The sequence below is a fragment of the Callorhinus ursinus genome, unplaced genomic scaffold, assembly GCF_003265705.2.
Source record: "Callorhinus ursinus isolate GAN/ISIS: 27379988/994484 unplaced genomic scaffold, GSC_fseal_2.0 scaffold19, whole genome shotgun sequence".
NCBI lineage: Eukaryota > Metazoa > Chordata > Mammalia > Carnivora > Otariidae > Callorhinus > Callorhinus ursinus.
In genome coordinates this window covers 27703881-27728849 of record NW_027397081.1, presented here as the reverse complement: position 1 = coordinate 27728849, position 24969 = coordinate 27703881, and the positions used below count along the sequence as shown (strand labels likewise).

The 24969-nt window shown below is 44.6% G+C and overlaps 1 protein-coding gene across 9 annotated transcripts in view; it reads right to left on the bottom strand.

The window, feature by feature from the left end:
• The window catches only part of NTM (neurotrimin), a 962773-nt gene that overhangs the window by 150240 nt on the left and 787564 nt on the right, over window positions 1–24969 (bottom strand). For all 9 annotated transcript variants that reach the window (XM_073903994.1, XM_073903995.1, XM_073903991.1 and 6 more), the window contains one exon: window positions 21110–21342. In XM_073903994.1, the coding sequence (XP_073760095.1) occupies window positions 21110–21342 (233 nt within the window). The remainder of the gene's footprint in view (window positions 1–21109; window positions 21343–24969) is intronic.

The following is a 24969-nucleotide window of genomic DNA, read 5'->3' as shown; positions in this document are numbered from 1 at the left end:
AGGGGCTGCTACTGGAGCAGCTGTAATAATAATTTTATTTATAAAGTTCTTGCTTCTCCCAATATGCTCAGGGCACTATACAATAGCACTAAATAAATTAAATTAAAGCATGAAATATTATGAAAATGCAATGAAATCAACATTGCTGAGGAAAAAAGAAAACCCCCAAAAATAGAAGAAAAAAGACTTCTCTGCAAGAAGTAGCACTTAGTGAGAGGATGATTTTGAGTAAGCCAAACAAGGGCTCAGCTTCCTGGGGAAGGGGTGGAGCCACCATGGGCATTCTATTAGCAGATAAGGGTTTAACCCCCATCTTTGACTTGGAAGCATTATGATCTCTAGTAAGATGTTGAGTCCTTAAGCTTAGCTTTGGTTTCCTCATTCACAAGGTGTAAATATCATATTCCTATCTACCATCTATGGTGGTGGGATTTAAATGAGATTTCATAAACGGCTAAGCCTGGTACCCATCATCTAGTGGGAATCCAATAAATGTTTGCTATTACTTTTGCTGTGACCACTGGACAGAGGACACAGAATGCAGGACTGAGGCTATGCATAAGGAAATCAGGTAAAATGGGATAAAAGCCTGAACCAAGGCAGTGGCATTAAAAAAGGAGAGATGTGAATAAGGGACATCTACAGGATCTGATGACTGACTTAATGAGAAGTGCCATTGGGGGTAAAAAGAAAGAATCAAGGATAACCTTTAGCTCTCTCTCTCCTGCACAATGGGAAATTAGTTGTTCCATTCTTCAAGATTGCTAATACAGAAGCAAGGGGTATTGTGGGGGAGGCAAGAATGGTGGAGTAAGATGATTTGTTTAATTTTGAGCATGTCATGGAACTCTCAAGAGGAGAAGCCAACAGGCTCTCACAGAGATATAGCTTTGCTGGTATTGGATCTAAGGGTGTGGCTGTCATTAATGAAACCTCAGTGGTTGAAGTCACAAGCTTGGGCAGGTCTTTGGAGACGATGTAGCCCAAAGAGAAAAAAAGAAGAGTAAGGAGTGGAGACCAACACATCATGGGAAGGTGATAATAAAACAGCCATAGGGGAAAGGTCTAGTCAGGTAAGGGGAGACTTGGGAAGAATACTATTATATCAGCTATGGGAAATGATCTTTAGAGTAAACTCTATTCTACGATGGCTTCCTTGTCGGATAGAATTGAAAAAAAATATGGAAAAAACCATGCCTCCCAAAGTAATAATTCCATAGAGAAAAGGTCTAGCCTATAGGGTACATGTGATTTTTTCCCCCTTCATCATCATTATAAATGTCTTTACTTCTATTCTAGTGATGAGATTGAGAAGAACCTGAGGAGGCAGAACACTACCCCCATTTGTGGTAACATGCTATAGGGCAACAACCACATTTGAATACCTGGCCCACTGCAGCCAATCCAGTGGCCAGACATGTCATCAGTAAACACTCAGTGAGGGTCCACAGGAGACACCAACTTGCCCAAGATACATTTTAAAAACACATGCTATCTTCAATGGGTTTAGAACCTTAAAAACATTCTTTACTTATATACTACTTTATTTTTAAAAATTTAAAGTTGCTATTACTGCTGACTACCACGAGGATGGCTGATGAGGCTGCTGTTTAATGAATGGTCTTTTCCGTACAGTAAAAAAGTACCATATGCTGGGTGGGATTACAAAACCCTTATGTGCTACTGTATCACCTCACAACAACTCCTCAAGTCAGGCTTTATTATTTTGCTCATTTTGCAGATGAGACAAACCCAAAACACAGAAAACTGAAGCCCAAGGGTACACAGTGACTACTCTAGCCCAGTTGTGTCTTGTCCAAAATCTTACCCACCATGTTGTTTGACTGTGTTCTCTCTCACACACAAGGAAAGATTTGTCCTTCATCAGGGGCAGGGGAAAGAGCCCTGGATGAGAGCCAGGAGAGCTGGGATGGGTCCTCACAACTGCCCTTAACCAGTGGTGTGACCTTGGACAAGTCAGCTAACCTCTTAAGTTTCATGTTTTCCCATCTGTGGTATTAGAACAATGGTTCTCAACATGGGTGAAAAATACAAGCACCCAGGAAGTATTCTCAATAAATTGAATCGGAATCTCTGCGGGGAAAATTTCAACATTGGTCTTGTTTAACAATACCGCAAGTAACTGTAATAGTCAAGAGTTGAGAATCACTGGCTAGGTGGCCTTCAAAAGTGGCTTCTGGCTCAGAAATGATTTGAACCCATGGCCCAAGCTTATGGAGACCACGCTTACTTGGGATCTAACCTTGGAGTCAGATTAACTTGAGTTTGCTCATTAAGGGAAGCACACTGCCTGAGGGTGGGCTATGCAGAGTCAGACTGCCTGATTTCAGATTCTGGTTCTGCCACTTAGTAATATCTGGTCTTACCCAGGTTAGCAGGTTTCCATTTCATCTCTAAAGTAAGGGCAATAATAGCATCTGGTACGTGGGGTTGTGTTGAACATTAAATAATATTCAGAAAGTGCTTCATCTGATTTCTGGCTGCTACATAATAAGGTTTCAATAAGGTGTAGCTATAAATATTATCATCATTGCACGTGAAAACCTGCCGGCTACTGTTTTCCTATAGTTGCTGCTAACCATCTTATGAGATGAGAAGCTGTGTTTATAAACTTGAACAACCAGAATAGAGTCACTGTGCCCCAATAAGGTACTCAAGCCTGGAACAGAAGAGGCCTCTGGGCATAGCAGGGGCCAGAGAAGACCCTTGCAACTCAGTAAATTTTTGTACTGTGGCCACCGTACCCCTGCAGGAAATCCCCTTTTCCTGATGCTGTGGCCTCTGGCTTATGACTGGTAACAGGCAGTGCCTCTCTGCAGAGAAGGGTTCCAGGTGACTGGTGGAGTGGCCAGGGAATTTCTTCCTTCCTTCCTTCCTTCCTTCCTTTTCCTTCCTTCCTTCCTTCCTTCCTTCCTTCCTTCCTTCCTTCCTTCCTTCTTTCTCTCTCTCTCTCTTTCTTTCTTTTTTTAAAAGATTTTATTTATTTATTTGAGAGACAGAGAGTAAGAGTATGGGTGAGAGGGAGAGAGAGAATCTGAAGCAGACTCTGCACTAAGCACAAAGCCTGACGTGGGACTCAATCCCACAACTAGGAGATCATGACCTGAGCCAAAACCAAGAGTCTGACACTTAACCGACCGGGACTGTCCCTGCCAGGACATTTCTGATGATCGTTGCCTTCACAAATTGTCATTCTCTTGGAGGGTATCAGTACAGAGTTACGTGGCATAAAGCATCAGGCCTTCTGAACTATCCCTCTTCTAGAGTCACCCCAGCAATCCCCAGTCTCTGGTGGAGACTTTATCCTCTATGGTCCTCACGTCACTCTGGATAAATACTGTAAATCCATCCCATTCACGATCAGCTGTGAGTTCCTTCCGGCTCAGAAACAGATGGAAATCTCCCCACACAAACACACACACAATCACATACACCTGTACACATGGGATCAGGGACAGAGCACACAGACACAACATGCTTGAGTCTCAACAAAGAAATCTTAAATATACCGTCTTCCCTCTCAGCGCTGCGCAGGGACGGAGTTTCAACTAAGGTTAGATGCAGACTCCCCAGGGGAAATGATGTAACCTGAGTGGAAAAGCAGCTCAATTTCAAGTTGTATTTATTAAGGGAAATGAGAAATAAATAAATAAAAAGGCTCATTTGATTATCTAGCCTCTCCATAAAGGCAATGCGAGCTCTTAGTGCTGGTGGCAAAACCACGGATGCCATGTCAAGGGGTAATGGCCCTTATGGACAGGTGGGACCCCGAGACTACAGGGCTGAGAGGGGCCAGCAGGCTGGGGAGCATAGGGCTGTGACCTGGGAGGGAACAGAACAATAGGTGTCAAAGCATAAGGGAGCCAAGAAAGAGGAGAAAGAAATAAGATAGAGGGAAAATGTAGGTGAGGGAAAGAAGATTCCACCAAATATTAGAAAAAAGAACACATGAGCAAAAGGGCACAGCCTGAGAACAAAAGGTCAAAATGAAAAACGGTGCTGGTGACAAGGCAGAAAAGAGTGGATCAGATAAGGGAATGGCAAGAAAAGTAAAACAGAACAAAAGTAGAAAGAAACGAAAAAAGATAAAAAAAACACACACACAATAGGTGAAGACAACAAAAATACATGTAGTCATGAAAAAGAAGTTGCTGGCAAGATCAAATGAAAGACTGCCTCCAAGAGACAGATGGAAAATGTCAAAGAGGAGAGAATGACCTATCGCGGAAGGGGAAGCTACGTGGACACTAACTCTAGCAAGCTGGAGAGGTGCTCACTGAAGTCAAGTTGGAGGATCCAGCCATAACTGAAACGCTGCTCAAGGTTAAAATACAGGCTATGAGATTGGTTCTGACATTGCCTCTTGTTAGCTCAGGGCAGCTCTGGGTAGGCATGGGTAAGGAAGAGTCTAGATAAGGATGATGGACCATGGAGGGCCTTTTTGCCTTTGCTTTGCTCTCAGATTCACTCTTTTCAAAACTGACACCCAGTGAGCAATCCACCTGAACAGGGTCTGCTCTCTCCAATTTGGGCCCATTTTGCCATTAAGAAAAATTCCCACTCTTGTGATCTGGCTCCTGCCCACCTCTTGGGTCTCACCTCAGACCCCTCCATCCCCTCCTCTAATGGTCTGCCTGTGGGATGCATTCATCTTCTCTGAATGGCCCATATTCCCATTCATCTTCTGGCCTTTGTATATGCTGTCACCTGTCTAGAACAGTTCACCTTCCCTACTTTACCTAACTAATCCTATTCAGCTCTCAACTAAGGTCGTTTCCTTTTGGAAGTCCCCTGGGGCTTTCATTTGTAGGAGCCTCTCTAAGGGGCTGCTACAACCTTGGTACTTGCCCTGATTCTCTGCCTATACTACAATGAACTATATACTTCTTGAATAGCAATAGAAGATTATTACTTATCTTGTCATCCACCAGAATATTATTTCTTTGGAGACAAGTATCTGGTATTTGTGTTCTACCCTCACAGTTTAGCATGATATGTGGCTTAGAGTAAGAACTCAATGAATATTTGAATAGTGAATGAATGAAGGAGGAAAGAGTTTATGTGATCAATGCTTCTTTCTTCATCCAGGCTCTGAGCTGAAAGGTGAGGCAAGACTTTCTGTGTGTTTGGTGGGAGAGACAGCACTTACTCTATTTCAGCATACCTTCATTTGCCAGGCCAGTAGGCTTCCTACTCTTCTGAACGCCATGGGCTATGCTTGCCTAACTTTCCCAGTATCATGCTAGCGCCTATAGTGCGACACTCATTCTAAATCAGAGGAAGATTTTTAGCATGAAAAACTCACTTGTCGTCTGTATTAGTCAGGGTTCTCCAGAGGAACAGAGCTAATAGGATATATATATAAATTATAGGAACTGTCTTATGCAATTATGGAAGGTGAGGAGTCCTGTGATCTGCAAGCTAGAGAAGAGAAAAGCTGGTAGTGTAATCCAGTGCTTGACTGAAGGCCTGAGAACCAGGAGTGCCAATGTCTGAGGGCAGGAGATGGATGTGCTTGCTCAAGCAAAGAGCAAATTTGCCCTTCCTCTGGCTTTTTGTTACAGTCAGGCTTTTGAGGGATTGGAAGATGCGCATCTGCATTGGTGAGGGAGATCTGTTTTACTCAGTCTACTGATTCAAATGCTGATCTCTTCTGGAAACACACACAGACACACCCAGAAATGATGTCCTCCCCGCTATCTGGGCATCCCTTTGCCCAGCCAAGTTGACACATAAAATTAACAATCACAAGCCTATCCCTAGCTAATTTGGCACCCATACCATTTCCCTTAAATTATACTTAATCTCCAAATGAAGACAATAACAAGGTTATAATCCACTTAGCATGATAACAGCTCTCCTGCATACAACTGAAAATGTACTGATCCCTTCCCTAGAAGAGGAGGTAAAGGCCGTGAGTGATGTTTGCTCTTCTCCTGATATCCTGTAACTTAAACACTATGATGTAAAATTCACAAAAAGTCAATACATCTTCTGTTACATGATAACAGAATAAGAGAGGAAAGAAAACAAAGATGTTTGCTTAATATACGTACACATAACACAAAAGTATTCCTAAAAAAAAGAGAGAGAAGCTGTTGAAAACCTCAAGACAGAGTCTTCATGTCTATAACTGGCCATGTGCTTATAGCTGCTATTTAGAACTACCTTCTTCTACTAACTACTCTGCATTCCCTTTGTCATCAGCCAGCATCTTAGCTCATTATGGTTCTTGACCTGGCAGGGTAACCACACTTTATTCCTGGAAAGTCTGGGCTCTGCCCTCTCTTAGTCGTGCCTAGGGTGGGTTGTTGGTTTTCCCTTGGCTTAGTCACAGAGCATGATGATACTAAGAGATGCCCCTAAGGGATCTCTTCGATTTTCAACATACTGTTCCTGCCTCCATTTTGAATTTTCCTTGGTAGTCAGGATCAGTTACCCCAGTCAGTACCATAACTCTCCTCCTTGCCTGTTGATTCAGAGGCATGAGGAGCCCAGAGTGGCCAGGCCGTGGTCTCAACTTCCAGTTCAACGGAATCATTGTTGTGTCTCCTGTTGGAAGCATTCCTCCCTTTGGAACTAAAGTCTCTAGACCAGTGGAACCTGAAGTTGAAGGAACAGGCGGCAAACATTTTGCTGGTGGGCCACTAGGGGTGATAGTGAGCAGTGCCACTGCCATTTCCACCACTTGATTCTAGGTCCCGTGGATCCTGGCTATGGGAAAAAAAGCCATCTGAGCTCCAGAAGAAGGTTGAATATGCCTTTACTGAGTACTGAACAGACTGAATGTTGCCTAAAGAGAGAAAGGAGAGGACTGCAGATGTCTTAGGATATAGCGATGAAGGATGGCAATCTATTAACTCTTTAGAAACTATTTTTATTTTTTTTAAGTAGGCTCCACGTCCAGTGTAAGGCTCAATGTGGGGCCCAAACTCACAACCCTGAGATCAAGACCTGAGTTGATATCAAGAGTCAGGCGCTTAACGGGCTGAGCCACACAGGTACCCCTAGAAACTCTTAAAACAAAGTAAGGAAATATGGGGTAAGACTGTACTGACCCACTTAGGTGAATAGCTCTTCTTTCTGTCTCTGTTTCCTATTTTTCGTTTGAACAACAATACAGCAACAAGATCAGGGAGATGAAAGACACACTGTAATTAGAAGCATGGAACAAGCCCACTCACCTGATTGACACAATTCCTACTAACGAGCATGCACATAATTCAAGATTTTATATAAATATGTTCTCAATTTGACTTTCAGTTGCCTCTGACTCTTGGCTCTGCTGTGCCGTGACCTATAACTCCCAAACCCTGCTACACAAGTTTCTCTACTCATACCTCCACCTGCGCGATTCAGGTCCAGTTGGTCTGGGGAGAGTCAACAATCTTCTTACGTTTTTTTCCTAGAAAGTTCCTCATGAGCTTCTGAGACAGACATCAGGGTGGGCTCACAAGCAGTTTTTGGCATCTCGTGTTTTCGTGTTCTCTGAACCTGCTATTCTATCCCCAAATATCTTTTCCTGTTTAAAAGGTCCTCCTGGTGCTTGATTCTCTCCTATCTTGTCTTATTTTAAGCTTTACCATTCCATCAGGGGCTGGTATAAACCTTATCTCCTCTTTGGTGATCTGGTTTCATTTCAATGAGCCGAAAGCCATATTCTCAGAATTCCAAACTGAAACAAAACATGGCACAATCTTTTTTTTTCCTTATTTGTAAATACAGAAACCCAAAGCTTTAACAAAGATGAAAATGTTAAGTTCCTTTTACTTTCAACCTTAACAAACCATACACTGAGAAGAATACACATCTCTGAAATAGGACCATTCAGAAAACTGAGCCCAGCACACTCTCACTGTGCATACACACCCATCCAGCTTCTACCAGCTGCTCTAAAGTGCTGCTTGTCTAGCTGCTCAAGGAGAGAGGGACTCTCTCCAGGTCAGGGACACAGGATAATATGGTATAAACCGTGTTCTCATTTTCTACCAGTGCCCTTGACTCAAAACGCCCCCTCTGATCCATTCCTCATTCTGATGCCAAAAGTCTTTCTAAAATAGAACTCATCTACTTTCCTTGCTTCAAAATTTCCTGTGATTCTCCATCCCCTCCATAGTGAAATCTGAACTTCTTGGGTTGGCAGAGAGTTCGTCCTCTCCCCACAGGGACATTTGGGGCTACAACTCATGCTTTCTCTGCAGCCTGCTATATATTACAACCCACACTCAGGTCTCTCGATTCCTTACCTGTGTGTGTTATTCCTTCCATCTGGAGCATGAGGCTCCTCTTTACCTTGCTAAGAAAAGCCACCCTATTAAACTTAGCTTAATAGCTCCTGGTCTGAGAATCATTTGGATAGAAGTAACAGAAAAGTTCACACTTTCACACTCAAACAAAGAAACACAATAAATGTTGGGGAAGAATAATAATAGTAGATCAAGTTCACTTAATGGAAAACCCTGGTTTTCAACTTTTCATTCATATACGTATTCTACAGATACTCATTGAGTGCCCACTATGTGCCAAACCCTGTTCTAGGCACTTGGATACAACAATGAACAAGGCATGCCAAGTCCTGATCCTCACGGAGCTTGTGCTCTCTTGGGGTGAAACAGAGTACAACTCTTAAACGTGTAAATATATGCAATGCAATAGATGATCTATGTCCTGAAGGAAACCACACCAGAAAGGTCCTACCTAGCTAGTAACTGGGGGAGGTGGGGAGCTCTAAGTCATATAGGTGGTCAGAGAGGCCTCTCCCATACGGTGACCTTTGGGAGGAGAGCACCAAGGGACACCTGGCATGGGGTGCCAACATAGGGAGCTATAAGGCCCAGAGATGGTTGCCCTCTTGGGGATTCTAAGAACATCAAGGAAACAGGTTAACAAAGAGAGAGTTTTGGGGGGGGCAGAGAGACATCATGGGCCACACACTGTAGGACATTTTAGGCCACAATAGGACTGTGGATTCTACCATGAGTTACAAGCAACTCGGGTGGGGGGGGCAGATCAAAGGAATGACAGAATCTGTAAAGATGCCAGCAGGGCCATGCTTCCTCTGGTTGCTTTAGAGGAGAACCTGTTCTTCACCTCTTCAAGCTTCTGATGGCTGCTGACATTCCTTGGCTCATAGCCACATCTCTCTAGTTTTCAAGACCAGTGACTCTGACTCCCTCTGTCCATCTTCACATTGCTTTCTCGTCTGTGTGTATATCAAATATCCCTTTACTCCCCTCTTACGAGTATATATGTGGCTATATTTAGGACCTACCTCACTAATCCAGGATAATCTCCCCATCTCAAACACTTAACTGCCTCAAATCTGCAAAGATTTCATCCTATAAGGTGACATTTACAATTCCAAGGATTAGAATCTGATGTATTTGAGTGGTTGTTATTCAGCCTACCATAGCCAGTCCCAACACACAATGAATCATTTTGCTTAATGATTTTTTAAAAAAGAAGTTTTACACATCGACTCATTATCCAACCAGTAGCCCATGAGCCCCTACTAAGTTCCAGACACTGGGGACAGACTGCAAAAACAGATGGGCCTCTTGCCCTCAGGAGGCTCACAGTCTACTGGCAAAACAGACATAACCAAGTGATCACACAAACAAATGTCAAATTATAACTGTGCCAAGAAACACAAAGAATAGCACAGCTCTGAATCCTGGGGGAGGGGAGGAACTAATGCAAGACAGGCAGGTCTGAGAAAGCATTCCTAGGGAAGTGACATTCAAGTTCATGCTTGAAGGATAAACAGGATTCACGGAGTGAAAAGAGGAAGATAATGCAAGGCAGAAAGGAGGGAAAGTAGAAAGGGCCCATGACCAGAAAGAACAAGACGAGTGAAATAAAATCAAATGAGCGTGGGGAGGCAGGAGCACGGTGCAAACCAGGAGTAGAGAGGATGCTCATCCCAGGGCCCTGCAGGCCTTGATAAAGAACTAGCATGGAGGACATTAGGAAAAGGAAGGGAAAAATGAAGGCGGGGGGGGGCGGGAATCGGAGGGACAGATGAACCATGAGAGACTACGGACTCTGAGAAACAAACAGGGTTTTAGAGGGGAAGGGGGCGGGGGGATGGGTTAGCCCAGTGATGGGTACTAAGGAGGGCATGTACTGCATGGAGCACTGGGTGTTATATGAAAACAATGGATCGTGGATCACTACATCAAAAACTAATGATGTATTGTGTGGTGACTAACATAACATCATAAAATTAAAAAAAAAAAAAAACTGGCTCTCTTAGGTGAAGTCCTTGAGGTCCCATCAGATTCAAGTCTGAAAAGATCACTCTGGCTGTGAATGGAGAAAGCGTGGGTGAAGAGAGTGGGTGTGTGCAGACTAGCTATTTTATTTTCATTTTAATAGCCAGGATCTGAAATGCTAGACCATCCATTTCCAAAGTCTTCTCTTTGTGTGGCCTTCCCATACTCATACCCTCTCTCAAGCCTGGGGAAGCACCTGGGTCTCAGCCGTTGCATTCCAGTGAATGGCTCTGTCCCAGTGGCCCTCCTTTCAAACTTGAATTGCTGCCCCCAACCCCATATATATCCTGATTATCCTGATGGGAGAGACTGGTCTCCTTCATCTTTGTATCTATCCAAACCTGTATTTCAGTACTTTACACATGGTGGTCTACACGTGTGTGAAAGGGAAAAAAGAAAACCAAAATGTCTGATCTGCCTTTCTCAGGGGAGGAAGAAAGGACTTGACCAGCTTGGATCCTTAAGTGTGGGGCAGCATTAGCATGACAGCCCCTCTCTTAAGTCCAGTTTCAGAGCACTATGAGACCACCGTAAAACAAGTCCAATTGGAATTATGAGAGCAAAGAGGATGATGGCTAGAGAGCGGAGGAACATCACCAGGCCAGAAGGTCAGAAAACTAGGAAAACTAGAGCTCAAAGGAAGGAACCAGGAGGGGAAAGGGTATATAATCCAGACAGGTTCTTGGGAATGAGGACCTACAGCAGCAACAGAACATGGGTACATCGCTTGGACAGAGGAGTGGGTCTATTTAAAGGAGTCAAAACAAGACAAATGGACAGGAGAGCCTGGCAGCATTTACTATTTATAAATAGTTACAAAAACGAAGGATTTTTAATTAGTAATGGTGTTAGGCATCCTTTTATTTGGTATCTTTCTCCAAACTGGATTATGTGATGTATTGAAACATTCCTATAAAGTCCATCAAATCTGAAATAGATTAAAGAAGTAGTTCATTCTTCCAGATACTTATTGTCAACATTCGGACTGGAATCCAGGACTCCTAAATCCCGAAATTTCCTTCTTCCTACTAAGCTATTCAATCCCCAACGGAGCCAACACTGGGTTCATTGTGCAGACTCCCAATTAATCACAGTAGAAAGCACTATTTGCCACGCGAAAATCCTCTATTTTGAATTCTTAATCCCCCACCAGCTGAGTTTACCACAAAGACATGAATATATAATTGAGACATAAAGAAAACATGCCACCAAATTAAACTGTCCTAATTTTAAATCAATAAATTCTTTCTCAAATAATGTGAAATGAAGATCTCTCAAAAGAAAAACATTGTGCTCTGGCAACTCCGGGAGCATTTCACCACTGAGCCTACCTCCAGCAGAAGCCAATTAGATTTTTACCAACATTAGACACTAATTTACAATAGACGATGTTCAGCAGGAATAGAAGTCTTATGATATATGCCAAATGCTGACACCTCAGAGCCTAAATTAGCCTGGAGACATCTGAAAATCTGAGACTCCTTCATCAGCATGTGGTGGGCTATCGAGTACCAGTGAGAAGGGGCTGCTGGCACGGGTCAGTCTCCCAGTTCCTAAGGGTGTGAGCCGTTTCCTGCTCACCGTGATCTTTCCCAGCATCCTGGCTCTCTCTGGTACAATCACCACAATGGCAGAACAATGAATCCCAGGGTCGTGTCCTCTATTTGCTGATGTACAGAGAAATGTAGCTTAACCTTTACTATGGAAAAAGAATCATTAGTGTGACTTCAAGGGTTATAAAACACATATTTTAGGGTTTTAAAAACTGACATGGTGGAAGAAGAGTCTTTAGCAATCTTCCCCCTTTGCATCTGTACCATACAAGGGACATAGAACCAGTTGGGTTTAGATATATTCTTTCCTTCCAATACTTCTCCCTTCCTACCAAGGTTTTCATTTTCTATTCTACTGACAGACTTCTATATATTTGTCCTTTGCCAGAACAACCTAATGAAACTTTCCTTGAGGAAGAGAAGTGATGTTCTTATAAACCTCAAGGAAAACTTAGCCCGTTTTGAAAACCTGCAGGACTCCAAGGCCTGCCACTTCTCATTGTGCTCCTTTCCAAGGCACACAGGCCATCTACTACCTATGTGCAAACTAGCTTTCTGGCCATACACTCGGTAACTTCACCAGAGGAACCCTGTCCTGTGACCACCTTAGTGCTGTCACTCTTCCTCCAACGTATCATGCATCCTCAGAATGCCAACCTTTGTACCTGTCACTGCTGCCAGGACGCCTCCTCTCCAGACCTAAAAATTCCTCTTCACTGTTGAGGGGGTTGGTGAAATGTAACCATGCAGTTTTGCCTAGTCTTACAGATAAATTCAATTGCTCCCTTTCAGTATATGAATGGCATTTTTATATAGGAGCCTCTCAACCCCTGTTACCCTATTAGAGAGCTATTTGTAAGTATATGAATGCCTTCTGCTAGATGGGGTAGGAATTCCATCTGAATCTTTGTGTCCCTAGTGCCTGACTTCAAAATATTGTTCAATGGAATTGAAAGGTTTCAGTTGAGATTTCTCAATCCGACAACAGATAGACTGAGAGATATAGTCACCCATTTCTCCCCATGCCCTAAAAAAGCTAGGTATTTCAATTTTAGCGAACCCCCCCAAAAAAAGAACCAAACAAAACAAACAAACAAAAAACAGAAGAATTATCAGGGGCTTTTAAGTCTTTTGAGTACCTAAGGGTCCTCTAGCAAAATCATGGTATTCAGATCCATAGTGCTGGCCTTGCTAACACTTTATACACCACCTACAGGGGAGGCCTACTGAAACCTCTAGGGATGTAGTAAGAGGGCTTTTGTAAACATATTCTGGGATTAGTCAGATCCATACCAGTGGGTTGCGAGGCCATAAAGAGACACTGCGCCATCCTTAATTAAGACTATCTGTTTCAAGTTCTGCTTGGATAATCTACAGGGAGTTTCTGATATGGGAATAGAATCTAGAGGAATGCATCTTGGAAGGACAACTTATTCAGGATCTGATGTTTGCCCTTCTCCCCCAGACAAAAGGAAAACAGGTCTTATTTGGAGGCTGTGGGGGTATGCAAGACCTGGGAGGAATCAGAGTCACTATGCTCTTCCAATTGGAGGCGACTCAGACTCCCCAGAGAAAACCACCTCAGGGATAAGAATTCTGTGGTCGCTTAAAGACCCTCCTTTGGGAGCCCTAACTGCTAACCTGGAGGGATGTTGCCTGACTCCTGTAAGTGTTTTCGGTGAAGCAATAGGGTTGGGTCACCTGAACTTTCTGCTTCTTTAGAGCCTTAAGTGGTAGGAGGGGGTTGGCCAGGGCCACCCTGTTGTTACTTACTGTTGTGATCAGGAAGCATGGAAAGCAGAGGTCAAGTCTTCCAAACTGCTTATAAAACATGAGGGATCCTCCCAGACACCCCAGAAGGCAGAGAAAATACCATTATTAAACCACTATGACTTTCATTACAGCAATTTTCTCAGATTCCTTTAGTCTAAGAGACTCTTCAGTCCCTCCATTGTCAGGAACTGCACAGAGAAATTTAAAACTCACCAGTTAGAACTGAAATTCTTCATTTGCATGCTGTCTAAATTCTATAAATCAATTTCAGGTAAAATACCCTACTTCCTTGTCATTCTCCAGGGTGCTTTGAGGATCACTCTAATTTTGTAATGGGATTTAATTTCTTGACTTTTTGAAAGTTCTGTCAAATTCAGATGCACTGTCTTATGATCAGACTAAATGTGCACGTTCATCTATTTCTTGAGCGGAGCAGGGAGAGGAAAGATAATTTGGGAAAGCAGTTTGGGGTGGCAAATTTGACCTACTGTCACACAGGCTATGGAAACCCGAAGAGCACAGATGTACTCAGAAGGTGACTTCTGTTGATTTAAAAACGGATGGTGACGTTTCCCTCTAGAACAGGCTCAGCAAGCTGTAGCTTGAATGGAAATTAGTTGGTACAAAGGTCTTCTCAACGCTACGGGAGCCTTGCAGCACTAGGAGGGCACGGTGCTTTCTAGGTGATGTGGCTGCAGAGACAGAAATCTTTGCTCTCAATGTAAGGATTAGAGCACATTATTCCCTTTGATATCTTGTGTTTCAAATTTCCTCTTGTACAGGCTGAGTGGAAGGGGGGGTCTATGGGGTGTAGGTGTCCAGAAATTAAAAGTTATTGTTCCTGTTCCCTTAATCATAATAATGAGTTTAGTTTGACAGGGTCAATTAATTATTCAGGATTGGAAAGCAACACGATTATACAGATCAGGGGGCTAAGAAGAGAGGGCTCAGAACACAAAGACAATAAAAAGTAAATGAAGGGCTGGTACCGCCAAATCTCCATTGTTTGCAAGTCACCAGCCCGCGCTATCTCCCTGGCCTAGGCCCTTTCTCTCTGGAATTCCTCTAACACAGGGAATGACAGCGACATCCTGACTTCTTTCTCTCATTCCTGCCCCATTCCAGAGGCATTAGCATCTCTTCCCTTCCGTGAGCTTTGGAGCTGTTTGACTCCAAAAGACAGGTAATTAACTATCAAACAATAGCAGGGATTTTCAGATTAATTCTGCTTAGGAAGAAACTGGAAAACTCATTTACACCAAACAAAAGGGAGGGGGTGATTAGATACTCCAATGACAAAAGAGAGACTTGGATAGAGCCTGGAAAAACCAAAAGCTCTGCCAATTATTATTATTTTTATTATTATTGCTATTACACTAATATCCCTGTCTTAAGAGCACTGTATATTCGCTATCATGCAAATGTGTCTCTGAGTGAGATTAAAGCCCCTCAGGTATAACACCCAGGACTCCGTGCCTGGATGAGAGGGACCTTCGCTTATGTTCTGCGGACCACCAGGAAGCTATGCTCTACCATCACACAAGGGCGCTTGCGAGACCATGAGGGCTTTGAGCGGGTTTCCACGTTGCCCTTAATTTAGCAAACTAATCAGTCCCATGAGGTGTTTTATTCACTCTGAGCTCTCCACAAGACATTCACTTCCAAAGAGCCATGGAGACAGAGGTATAGCCATTTTAGATAGCCTGAGAAGCAGCAGGATCAAGAGGAATAGAGTTGGGCGCCTGGGTGGCTCTGATGGTTAAGCGTCTGCCTTCCGCTCAGGTCATGATCCCAGGGTCCTGGGATCGAGTCCCGCATCGGGCTCCCTGCTCAGTGGGGAGCCTGCTTCTGCCTCTGCCTCTCTCTCTCATGAATAAATAAATAAAATCTTTAAAAAAAAAAAAAAAAGAGGAATAGAGTTAAAATATGCAGCTGGACTCCAGAAGCAGCCACTTATTAAGTACACTCACAAAGCAGAACACCCTAAGGTCAAAGGGATGTAAATCATTAGACCCATATTTCAATAAGTCTAAAATGGATCTCTCTCACACTGGCCTAAAAGATTGTGTTCTGGCTGCCTAAGTGAGTGTGAAAATACATGGGTGGTATTTCCTACTTTTCACAAACTCCTTTTGAGTGGAGTATTCAAGGCATCCAAAAATTAAGAAGTCCAAGGATCTGAGGTGCTTCATGACGCTGCCACACGATGCTTTAGTGCATGAGGTTTTAGACGAGTTAGTGCCAACTTGTTCCAGAACGCTCAGGTAAAATCTCAATGTCCTGGTGCGCTCCCTACCCCCTCCACATCCACATGTAACCAACCTCCAAATTCTATTTTCCTTTGCATACATCTTCAGTCTCTGGCCTTTCTTCTCTGCCTTATTAGCTAACAGAAGAACTCCAGTCCTCTTTGTAGTAATCCTCCTGTTTTTAAAAGACTTCTGTCTTTTCTTATTTCCTCCTTGTCTCTAAAATTCCATTCTCTTTTCCATACCACACCTGACCCCTTACGTTAATGAAACCCACTCTTGCTTTTACGCATATTGGCCCATAATGGTACTCACACACAGCAATGCCCAAAGGAACTTTCTAAGACGAGAGAATATTTCATTTCTCTCCTGGCTAATAAAGCAGCCACTGGTCATATGTGGCTACAGAAGCACCTGAAATGTAGCTAGTGTGACTGAAGAAGTAAATTTTAAATTTTATTTGGTTTTAGCTCATTTAATTTTCAATAGCCATTGTGGTGAGTAGTGACCTCACTCAGTTCTCCCGTCCTCTCCCCCTTCCCACCACTAGCCCCAGCTGTCTTTTCCCTCTTCCTCCTCCCACACTGCCTCTAGAGCCACTCTCTTCATCAAAGCTGTCCCTTACCCCTGGCTTGTCTAGAAGACTTGCTCCACGCGGTCACCTGGGCTCAGTGCCTGCAGCCACAAGCCTGCACGTCCCTCCATGTTGACCCTGGACAATACAAATCAGGAGAACTGTCACCTTCTCCTGGCAGGCTGGTCTAACATTCTGGGCCATGGAGACTGAGATCTCTGTGGTTGGACACTCACCCTTACTCTGCCTGGTGCTCCCCATGGCTCCACTTACTACTGCTCCTCCACCCCTATTCTGCCCACTGCAGGGGTCCTCCTCTGCAGCCCAGGCCAGACTAACCGAGTCCACGTTTCCACGTTCCAGCCACTTGACCAGCCCTACCAGGACCTTTGGAAACCACCCCCACCCCCATCAGCCTGGGGAAGATTTAGGAGAATGTAGGTAGCCCCAGAGCTATCTTTTAAAGAAAAAACACATCTAGAACTTGCCACCAGTGAAAGGCTGTCTTGAGGATTGGAAGGACCGGAGATGATGTGTACAGCTGAAGCTCTGGAAAGCATGAACCAAGGAAAGGCCCCTAGCCCTTCACCTCTGTGCTTGAGCTCAGGGACAGCCCTGTGCTCAGCACCACTGCCACATAAAAAGACCAGTCTGATTTCTGTTCAAGTCATTTCTGAATTCTATTAAAATGTATAATCAGAGAACATGCAGGTAAGGGGCCCCACATCGCAGGTTTTTCCAGGAGTGTCTGGCGGGGGCAGCCCTAGAAGGATTCAGCGAACAGTAGTTATACTTCCAGAAATGAATTCTTGGGCATGACTTGGACTAACATTAAAGACGTCCGTCTACACACGAATGGGAACTAACTTTTCGAAGGCAGCTTTTTATTCATCTCCGTTTGCTAAGCAGTTGGTCAAAGTGCTAGTAGCCAGAGTTGTTTGTCAGTGATTATTCCTCCTATGAAGGAATGAAGCCCCGAAAAGTGCATGCACAAAGGGCCGAAGGTCTGATTCTCGGGCAGATGCAAAGGTGGCATCCCAGCTGCCAGTGAGAACTAAAGATACTCCATCACAACCATGGAGAAGATCCAGAACAAAGAACTAGTGGGGTACAAAGGGTATTTTGATAACAAGAGGAAAGACATAATCTCTCCCTTAAGCAGCTCACATGATACTATGAAAGTGTGATTACCTTCCTTCTGCATGGGTTTATTTGTATGTAAAGCTGACTACATATGTATAAATACACATACTCAGGGGCAGACTATCGGTTCCATTCTTTCTGCTATTGTGTGTGCGTGCGTGTGTGTGTGCACGCAAGTATATGTCTGTGAGTGTTTAATGATTGTAATACCATTTTGAAAACTTAATATGTCTGACTTTCATTCCAGCAGCGTTGTGTTCAGGGTCGAATAGCAACTTCAACAAAATCCAAACAGTCAGCTCCTGCTAGGGGAATTAGGGTTTATGTTCAGTACAATAAATGATCCCAAGATAAATATATTTCTTTTTTTTTTTAAATGCTGGATGGTGATGTATCATCTTTCCAATACAGAAATGGGGGAGTCTGGCTCTATTTAGTTTGTCTGATTGCTTTTAAGAGGGGGGACAGGTTGGCTCTGAAAAACTACGGTCACTATTCATTAAAGTGTCAATAATGCTTGGCCCAGGCATATCGACAGCGGATTAGCTTGGACTGAGTCTGTGTACAAGACCAGCGCCTTTTTTAGCCTAGCTTGTTTCCAGATCAATACACCCATCAGCATTCGAAAATTAGCCCAAGATGAGATTCCAATACTTGAGGTGGTGTGTCATGCTAAGAGGCCACCTAGCCAAGTCACAGATGTAAACACCTAGCTGGGGATTAGACATTTTCCATTAGCTTGGACATGAGCAAAGATCGATGTAGACCCCCTTGCTTCGCCCCTCCCACGTCTCTACCCCAACATGTGCTCCACTTCCCCTCTTGGAGCCTGTGTAAGACCTCTGGACTATAATTCCAGCCGTTTGCTTCAATAAGCATTTATTAAATGTGCACTTTGGATCAGGCACTCTCCCAGGTACTTAGGGCAGGAATGTGTGGGTGTGCAGGTGTGTGTTTTGGGAGGGGAGAGCTTAAGAAAAAAAAATGACAAAAGCATGGTCTTTATTTTCAGGGAGGTTTCAGCATTTTCCACTATACCTTCCATATTCCAGTTCCAGAAAGGTCCTGCTTCCTAAAGTGAGTATCTGTACTAGTGAGCATTTGCTAACTTTTCTTTGTCAGTGCAGGGTATCCTGCTCTCGACAATAAGTGTGTGCAGGTCGGGGCATGAAAGGAGCAATGGGGATGGCTTCAGAAGCACCCCCTGGTAGAGATTACAGATGGTGCCACTGGAGCAGTCCTCAAACTATTTTTCGGTCAACTATCCACCATAAAAAATGTATTTTGATTGATTGATTGATGATTGACTGATTGATATTTTTATTTTTTTAAGTAGGCCCCATGCCTGGCATGGAGCCCAGTGTGGGGCTTGAAGTCACAACGTTGAGATCAAGACCTGAGCTGAGATTGAGAGTCGGACGCTTAACTGGCTGACCCACCAGGTCCCCTCAAAAATGTATTTTACATCAAAAACTTGCACACCCTGAAACAAAAGTCCTATGGAATGATACTTATTCTGCTGTTTGTAATATGGTGATACCTTCTATGCAATTCCATCTCCTTTAAAAAATGTTATTTGTATCCAGCAGTTTGAAAAATATTCATTTATAGAACCAATTAATAGAAAAAGCCATCATAATTTCAGAGGAGTGAGAAAAAGAAATAAGAGCCACGCGGTGTGGCCAAGCTCTGGCCCGGCACTGAGGGGCTCCCATGTCCCTGTGGTCCTTGCTCAGAGCGAGGGCCGCAGTTCCCTCGCTGTGGTGTGTCTCATCCCCGCTCACCTTGTGTCACCCTTCCCCAGCCTTCCTTCTCCAGCCACTTTCCTGCCCTTGTTTCTCTAGCCAAGCATCTGACAACCCCAGCCCTTTTCCTTGGATGCCCTGACAAGGAGGGCCGGCCGAAGGAGGAGGAGCTTCCTGCCCTAGATACCATGCAGCTGGATGAAGGGAACTGGGAATCAGGCTGGGAAAGAGACCCCAGGAGAGGAGCCAGGCTCCACTCGCTACCCCGGGCTTCAGCTTCTGAGATAATAAAATGAGGTATTTGGTTCACTGTAAAAGAATTTTAAAAAGCTAAAAAGTATTGAAATATTAATTGTATAATTTTAACTCTTCATAAATATAGGAGATATCCACCACACAGAGACCAAGTGGGCATCAAATTAGGCATCTGCTGATTATATGTTGGAACCTTCATGAAAACAAAGTGAAAAAAATATACATAGGATGGAGAATAATGGTTAGAAGCTTTAGCCTATGAGTTTAAGTCCTGACTTTAACATTTGCTAGCTGTGTGACTTTGGACAAGTTACTTAGTCTCTTTGACTTCTTCTTTTTGTTTTTTCCACCACAATTAATATTTCAAAACAAAAGTTCAACCTGGTGTATGAAAAAAATAAAAGGGGCCAAGACATGAAGGAATCACGAGGAGAAACATGAGATAATATGTAATTACAAATGTGAGTCTTACTTGCCCTAGGTTGTTCTATTCCCTTGAAATTAACTTCTGATACAAAAAAAATAAAAAATAAATGCTGCTAAAAAAAAAAAGCTAAAAAGTAGTATCAGTATTAAAAAAATATTGATGGCTGACACTTAGACAGCTCTGTAGGTGCCAGGCCGGCTTCTAAGTGTCATGTAAAATTTAGCAAGCTCATCACATCAGTGACTCCGTTTTATAGAAGGAAACCCCGAAGCCCAGTCAGTAACTTGATCCAGGTCTCACAGCCCAAATGCGGCCAAGTCTGGTTCTGGGCTCTTCCTCCCTAATTAGGAACTGTCCACCATGGTAAAGTGCTGTCTGAATGTCCTGGGGCCAGTTCTGCTTCACGGGGAACAGGCAAGCACCATCCTCAGGGCCTGTGAAACATGGACAGGGCAGAACCAAGGGAAATGCAAAACCAAAACCAATACACAGGCATCAAAAGCTGGGCGTGGGGGATGCAGAAAGAGCGGGCAGGAACTTGGGGTGCCACCAAACATGGAGAATCAGACACAGGTTATTAAAAGGGAGAAGTGGCATCCGAAACCCAGGGCTGGGAGATGAGAGACGCGAGCAAGCTGGAGACAGTGCGGGCGGCTGTGAAGGGCGTGTCCCAGGTGGGCGTTTAGAGCATCTGTGACGGGCTCTGCTTTCTTTGAAGACTGTGGGAGGGTATGGCGTGTGTGTAGTGCTAGAAGAGCTAAAACACGGGTCTTAAAATAAAGCAAGCTTAGAACTGGATGGAACCTAAAAAAAAATCTTAAGAGGAGAAAAAAGCCAAGGAAAGCAATAATTAGAAGATAATTTTCTGAGAAAATATATTATTGGAACAAAAACAAAACAAAACAAAATCCTAGTCCTATTCAACAGGAAAACTTATTTCAAAAATTCAGCTTCTAACAGCAAAATGACAATTAGTTGTCTTGTCCTGGCCGGATAGAACAAACAGAACTCATCTCTGCTGAGGATCACAGGAAGAGTGTTCGACATGGGCTCTCCCAGCCACCTGCCCAGACCATCCAGCCAAGCCCCACCTACCTTGCACAATGAGGTGGACCCTCGAGGTCTTTGGGTGGTTGTCCGTCTGCACAGAGCAGGTATACGGGCCCTCGTCATACACATCCACGTTCTGGATCTCGATGCTGTACTGGGTTTGAGTGTTGCTCAGGAGGACCACGCGTGGGTCCAAGCACCACTTGTCATTCCCAGCGTAGAGGATGGTGCTGCGGTTTAGCCAGGCCACCCGGGTGACCCGGTTGTCAATTGTGCACCTGGAGGGAAAACAAGACGAGTAAGTCCAGGAAGCAGAGAGGAAGTGGGGACCATCAGTATCAGGTCTTCTTGCAATGAATTAGGATGACTTGTCACCATGCCCTGCCTTCACACTTCCTCCACCAGCCCCAATATACACACATACATTTCCTCTTTGATTGTCATGTGTGGCACTTTCTGGAACTGGGCAGCAGAAATCTTGTGGGATTAGAGCCGCAGAGCATTGGCTATCTGAGACTTCTGCGTCCTGAGCAGTTCAGTGCCTCTGAAACCACCTGAGCGAAGGACTACTCCCATCGTCATAACCATTCAATAGTTATAACAGGAGGCATCTTTCAGACCCAGAATGGCTAGACCCTCAGAGCACCATCAGCTCTCCCTTTGCATGAGGATTCCCATGCTGTAGGTATTTGGGGAGTACTAAGTCATCCAGTACTTACAACAGCCCTATGAGCAAGGTTCTGTCGGTTAAAGGAACAGAAGAACAAAGAAACTGAATATTTCTCCCAAGCCACACAGATAATATGTGCTAGATCAGAGAGATCCAGATTTTAACTACTAAACATTATCTCAGAATAGCGAATTCTAACAGAAGGCTTCTGAAGTCAAAACTAAATATGGACCACCACCATTGCTATTTGTCTTCATTATAGCCGGGGGCAGAAATGTTCAATTACTGAGAGACTAAAGGCATTTTCCAAAATCTCAAAACTGTTTGCACATGTAAAAATAGATTTTGTCTTTTTTATTTTTGCATCTGGAGTCCCCAAATTGTGGAAGCTTCCTTCTCTTTCCTTACACTTTCACATCTCCCAGCTTCTCTCGCCAAGCCCTAATCACATCTCTCTGTCTGTATTCATTTCCCTCTCTCAATACACCAAGTATGTTCTATGGCCTTAGGCGAAATTCACAAACACAGTGTCCTGATCCTAACTATAATGCTGGAAATAGCAATGTAGCTCAGTACGTATAATGATGCCTCAAATTTATACATTCTTTTGCAGTGTACAAAATGCTTTTACATCCACACTGTCTCTTTTGATTCTTGCAGCAAATCTGTGAAGTAGATGAAATTAACCATTCTCTATTTTAAAGATCAGGACTCCAGTATTTGGAATGGTCTGGTGACTGGGAAGTGACAGATATCTCAGCCAGGACATCTGTCTAATTCCTGGTCCCGTGCGCTCCTCAGAATGTGCAAAGGGGGATTTTTCAGTGGGAGGGATGACTGACCCTGCTGAGTTCTCAAAATGGTCTGTGACCATAAAAAACATAAGAACTGCCGCTGAGCACACCAGCTTCCCCGGGCGGTCCCTCTCGAGATGAGATATCCTGTATCGTGCCTTCTTTCCGCTTGTACTTGTGTAAATGTCACAGGATCACTGCAGGGCCACTCAGGCACAGGTGGGGAGCCTTGCTGAGAATGCCTGTAGGGAAAGCTGCTCCACCAGAAACATCTTTGCTCTGGTGTCCAGCAAGTTCTGTGCTGTTCATTGTGTTTCCCGGACAATGCAGGACGGAAATGACTTTACTAGGGAAAGATCAAGGGAATGGGCCACTTGCATCAGAATCGCATGAGGGGTTTGTTATAGGTGTTTAGTCTCACCTCCTATCCTACTGATTCAGTCTTTGGGTATCCAGAAATAAGAACTTCTAACAATAGCCCAGTTGGGTCATAGACCTACCAAAGTTTGAAAAACACTTGTGCAGAGCCGTGTGTCTGGGATCAGCTACATAATTTGGGGGGCTCAGTATAAAATGAAAAGGCAGAGCTCATTGTTCAAGAATTGTTAAGAATTTCAAGATATTGAAAGGAGAGCATTTAACCATGTGCAGGATCCTTCTGAGTGCAGGGCTCTGTGTGAAAAAATACATACTCTGAGTGGATCTTGGACTTTATTGTGCTTAACGCTTCTTGGGAATCTTATTAAGATGCATGCACTGATTTGGTAGGTCTGGGGTGGGTCCTGAGAGTCTGCACTTGTAGTAAGCTCTCAAGTGACGCCAATGTTGCTGACTCTAGACCATTCCTTAAGTAACATAAATCTAGAGGTGAAACATATGAACCTTGAGGGTGGGGAAGCACTGAGCTAGCACCTCACTACGTGGAAGTGTGGTCAGAAAACCAGCAGATCACCATCCTATGGTAGCCTGGTAGAAATGAAGAAACTCTGGCCCCGTCTCAGATGCAATGAATTAGGATGTGCATTTTAATAGTATCTCTAGGTAACTAGAGTACACACAAAGTTTGGGCTGGTCTAGAATGTACTTCACGACTGCCTCTGGCTTTGATGACAATACCCAGAATACTCTGAGACTGAATGAGAGGAGAGAAGTACAGCCAACAGAGGAAGAACCTGATGCCATCCCTTCCCTTAGGTTCCTCACAGACTTCCCTAATGTTCCTCCTCTCAGGCTGCCTCACCTGGAATGTGGACTCGGAACCACAGTGGTTTGAAATCCCTGAAGAATAACACACTCCAGAGCATACATTACTAGTAACCCACTGGTAAATGTCATTTGTCTTAATTACCTTAACGGTAGTCCCTGCTCTAAATTGTGCTTGGGGGATGCCTGGGTGGCTCAGTCAGTTGAGCATCCGACTCTTGATTTCGGCTCAGGTCATGATCTCAGGGTCGTGAGATTGAGCCCCACTTCGGGCTCTGCACTGAGCGCGGAGCCTGTTTAAGATTCATTCTCTTCCGGGTCGGCGGAGCAAGATGGCAGAGGAGTAGGAGACCTGGATTTCGTCTGGTCTCAGGAATTCAGCCCAATAGGAATCAAACCATTCTGAACACCTACCAACTCAACAGGAGATCGAAGAAGAGAGTAGCAACAACTCTCTGAACAGAGAAGCGACCACTTACTGGAAGGTAGGACGTGTGGAGAAGTGAATCCGAGGCGATATTCGGGAGGATAGACGGCGGGGGAGGGGCCTCCGCCGGCCGATTCTGGCAAGTGCTAGAGCCGCGGAGCACAAAATCGGAACTGTTAGAAGTCAGCTCCGCTGAGGGACGTCGCTGCAGTGGCTAAGCAGGGGGTGGAATCCTCCCGGGACAGTGTGGTCTCAGGACCCTCGGGGTCACAGAAAGACCAGGGGTACCTGAGTGCGGCAGAGCTCCCAGGTATCGGAGCGGGGAAGCCGGCTGCAGAGATGGAGCCGAGGCGCAGGCTCTCAGCTCGGGGTTGCCATAAACTGTGATCCGTGGCCCAGTCGGGCCACTACTCCTCCAGCAGGGACCCAAGAGCAGCAGAGCCCGGGAGACTCCCCTTCCTCCCCCGGGAGGAGCAGCGCGGGAACGCACCGCAGGGATCTGCTGGGTTTGGAGACTCCACACAGGGTCGGGTGCCAGACAGAGAAACACTCGGTCACAGGCCGGGTGAGCACGGAGTGCGGCCGGAGACTGGGGACACAGGAGTGACTGCTTTTCTCTGGGGACACACTGAGGAGTGGGGCCCCGAGTTCTCAGCTCCTCCGGGTGGAGATTGGGAGGCCACCATTTTCACCCTGGTCCTCCAAAGCTGTACCGAGCGCTTGCAGGGAACAAAAGCTCCTGAGAGCAAACCCGAGCAGCTTGCTTAGCCCTGACCGACAAGGGTGGGGCAATTCCACCTCCGGCAAAGAC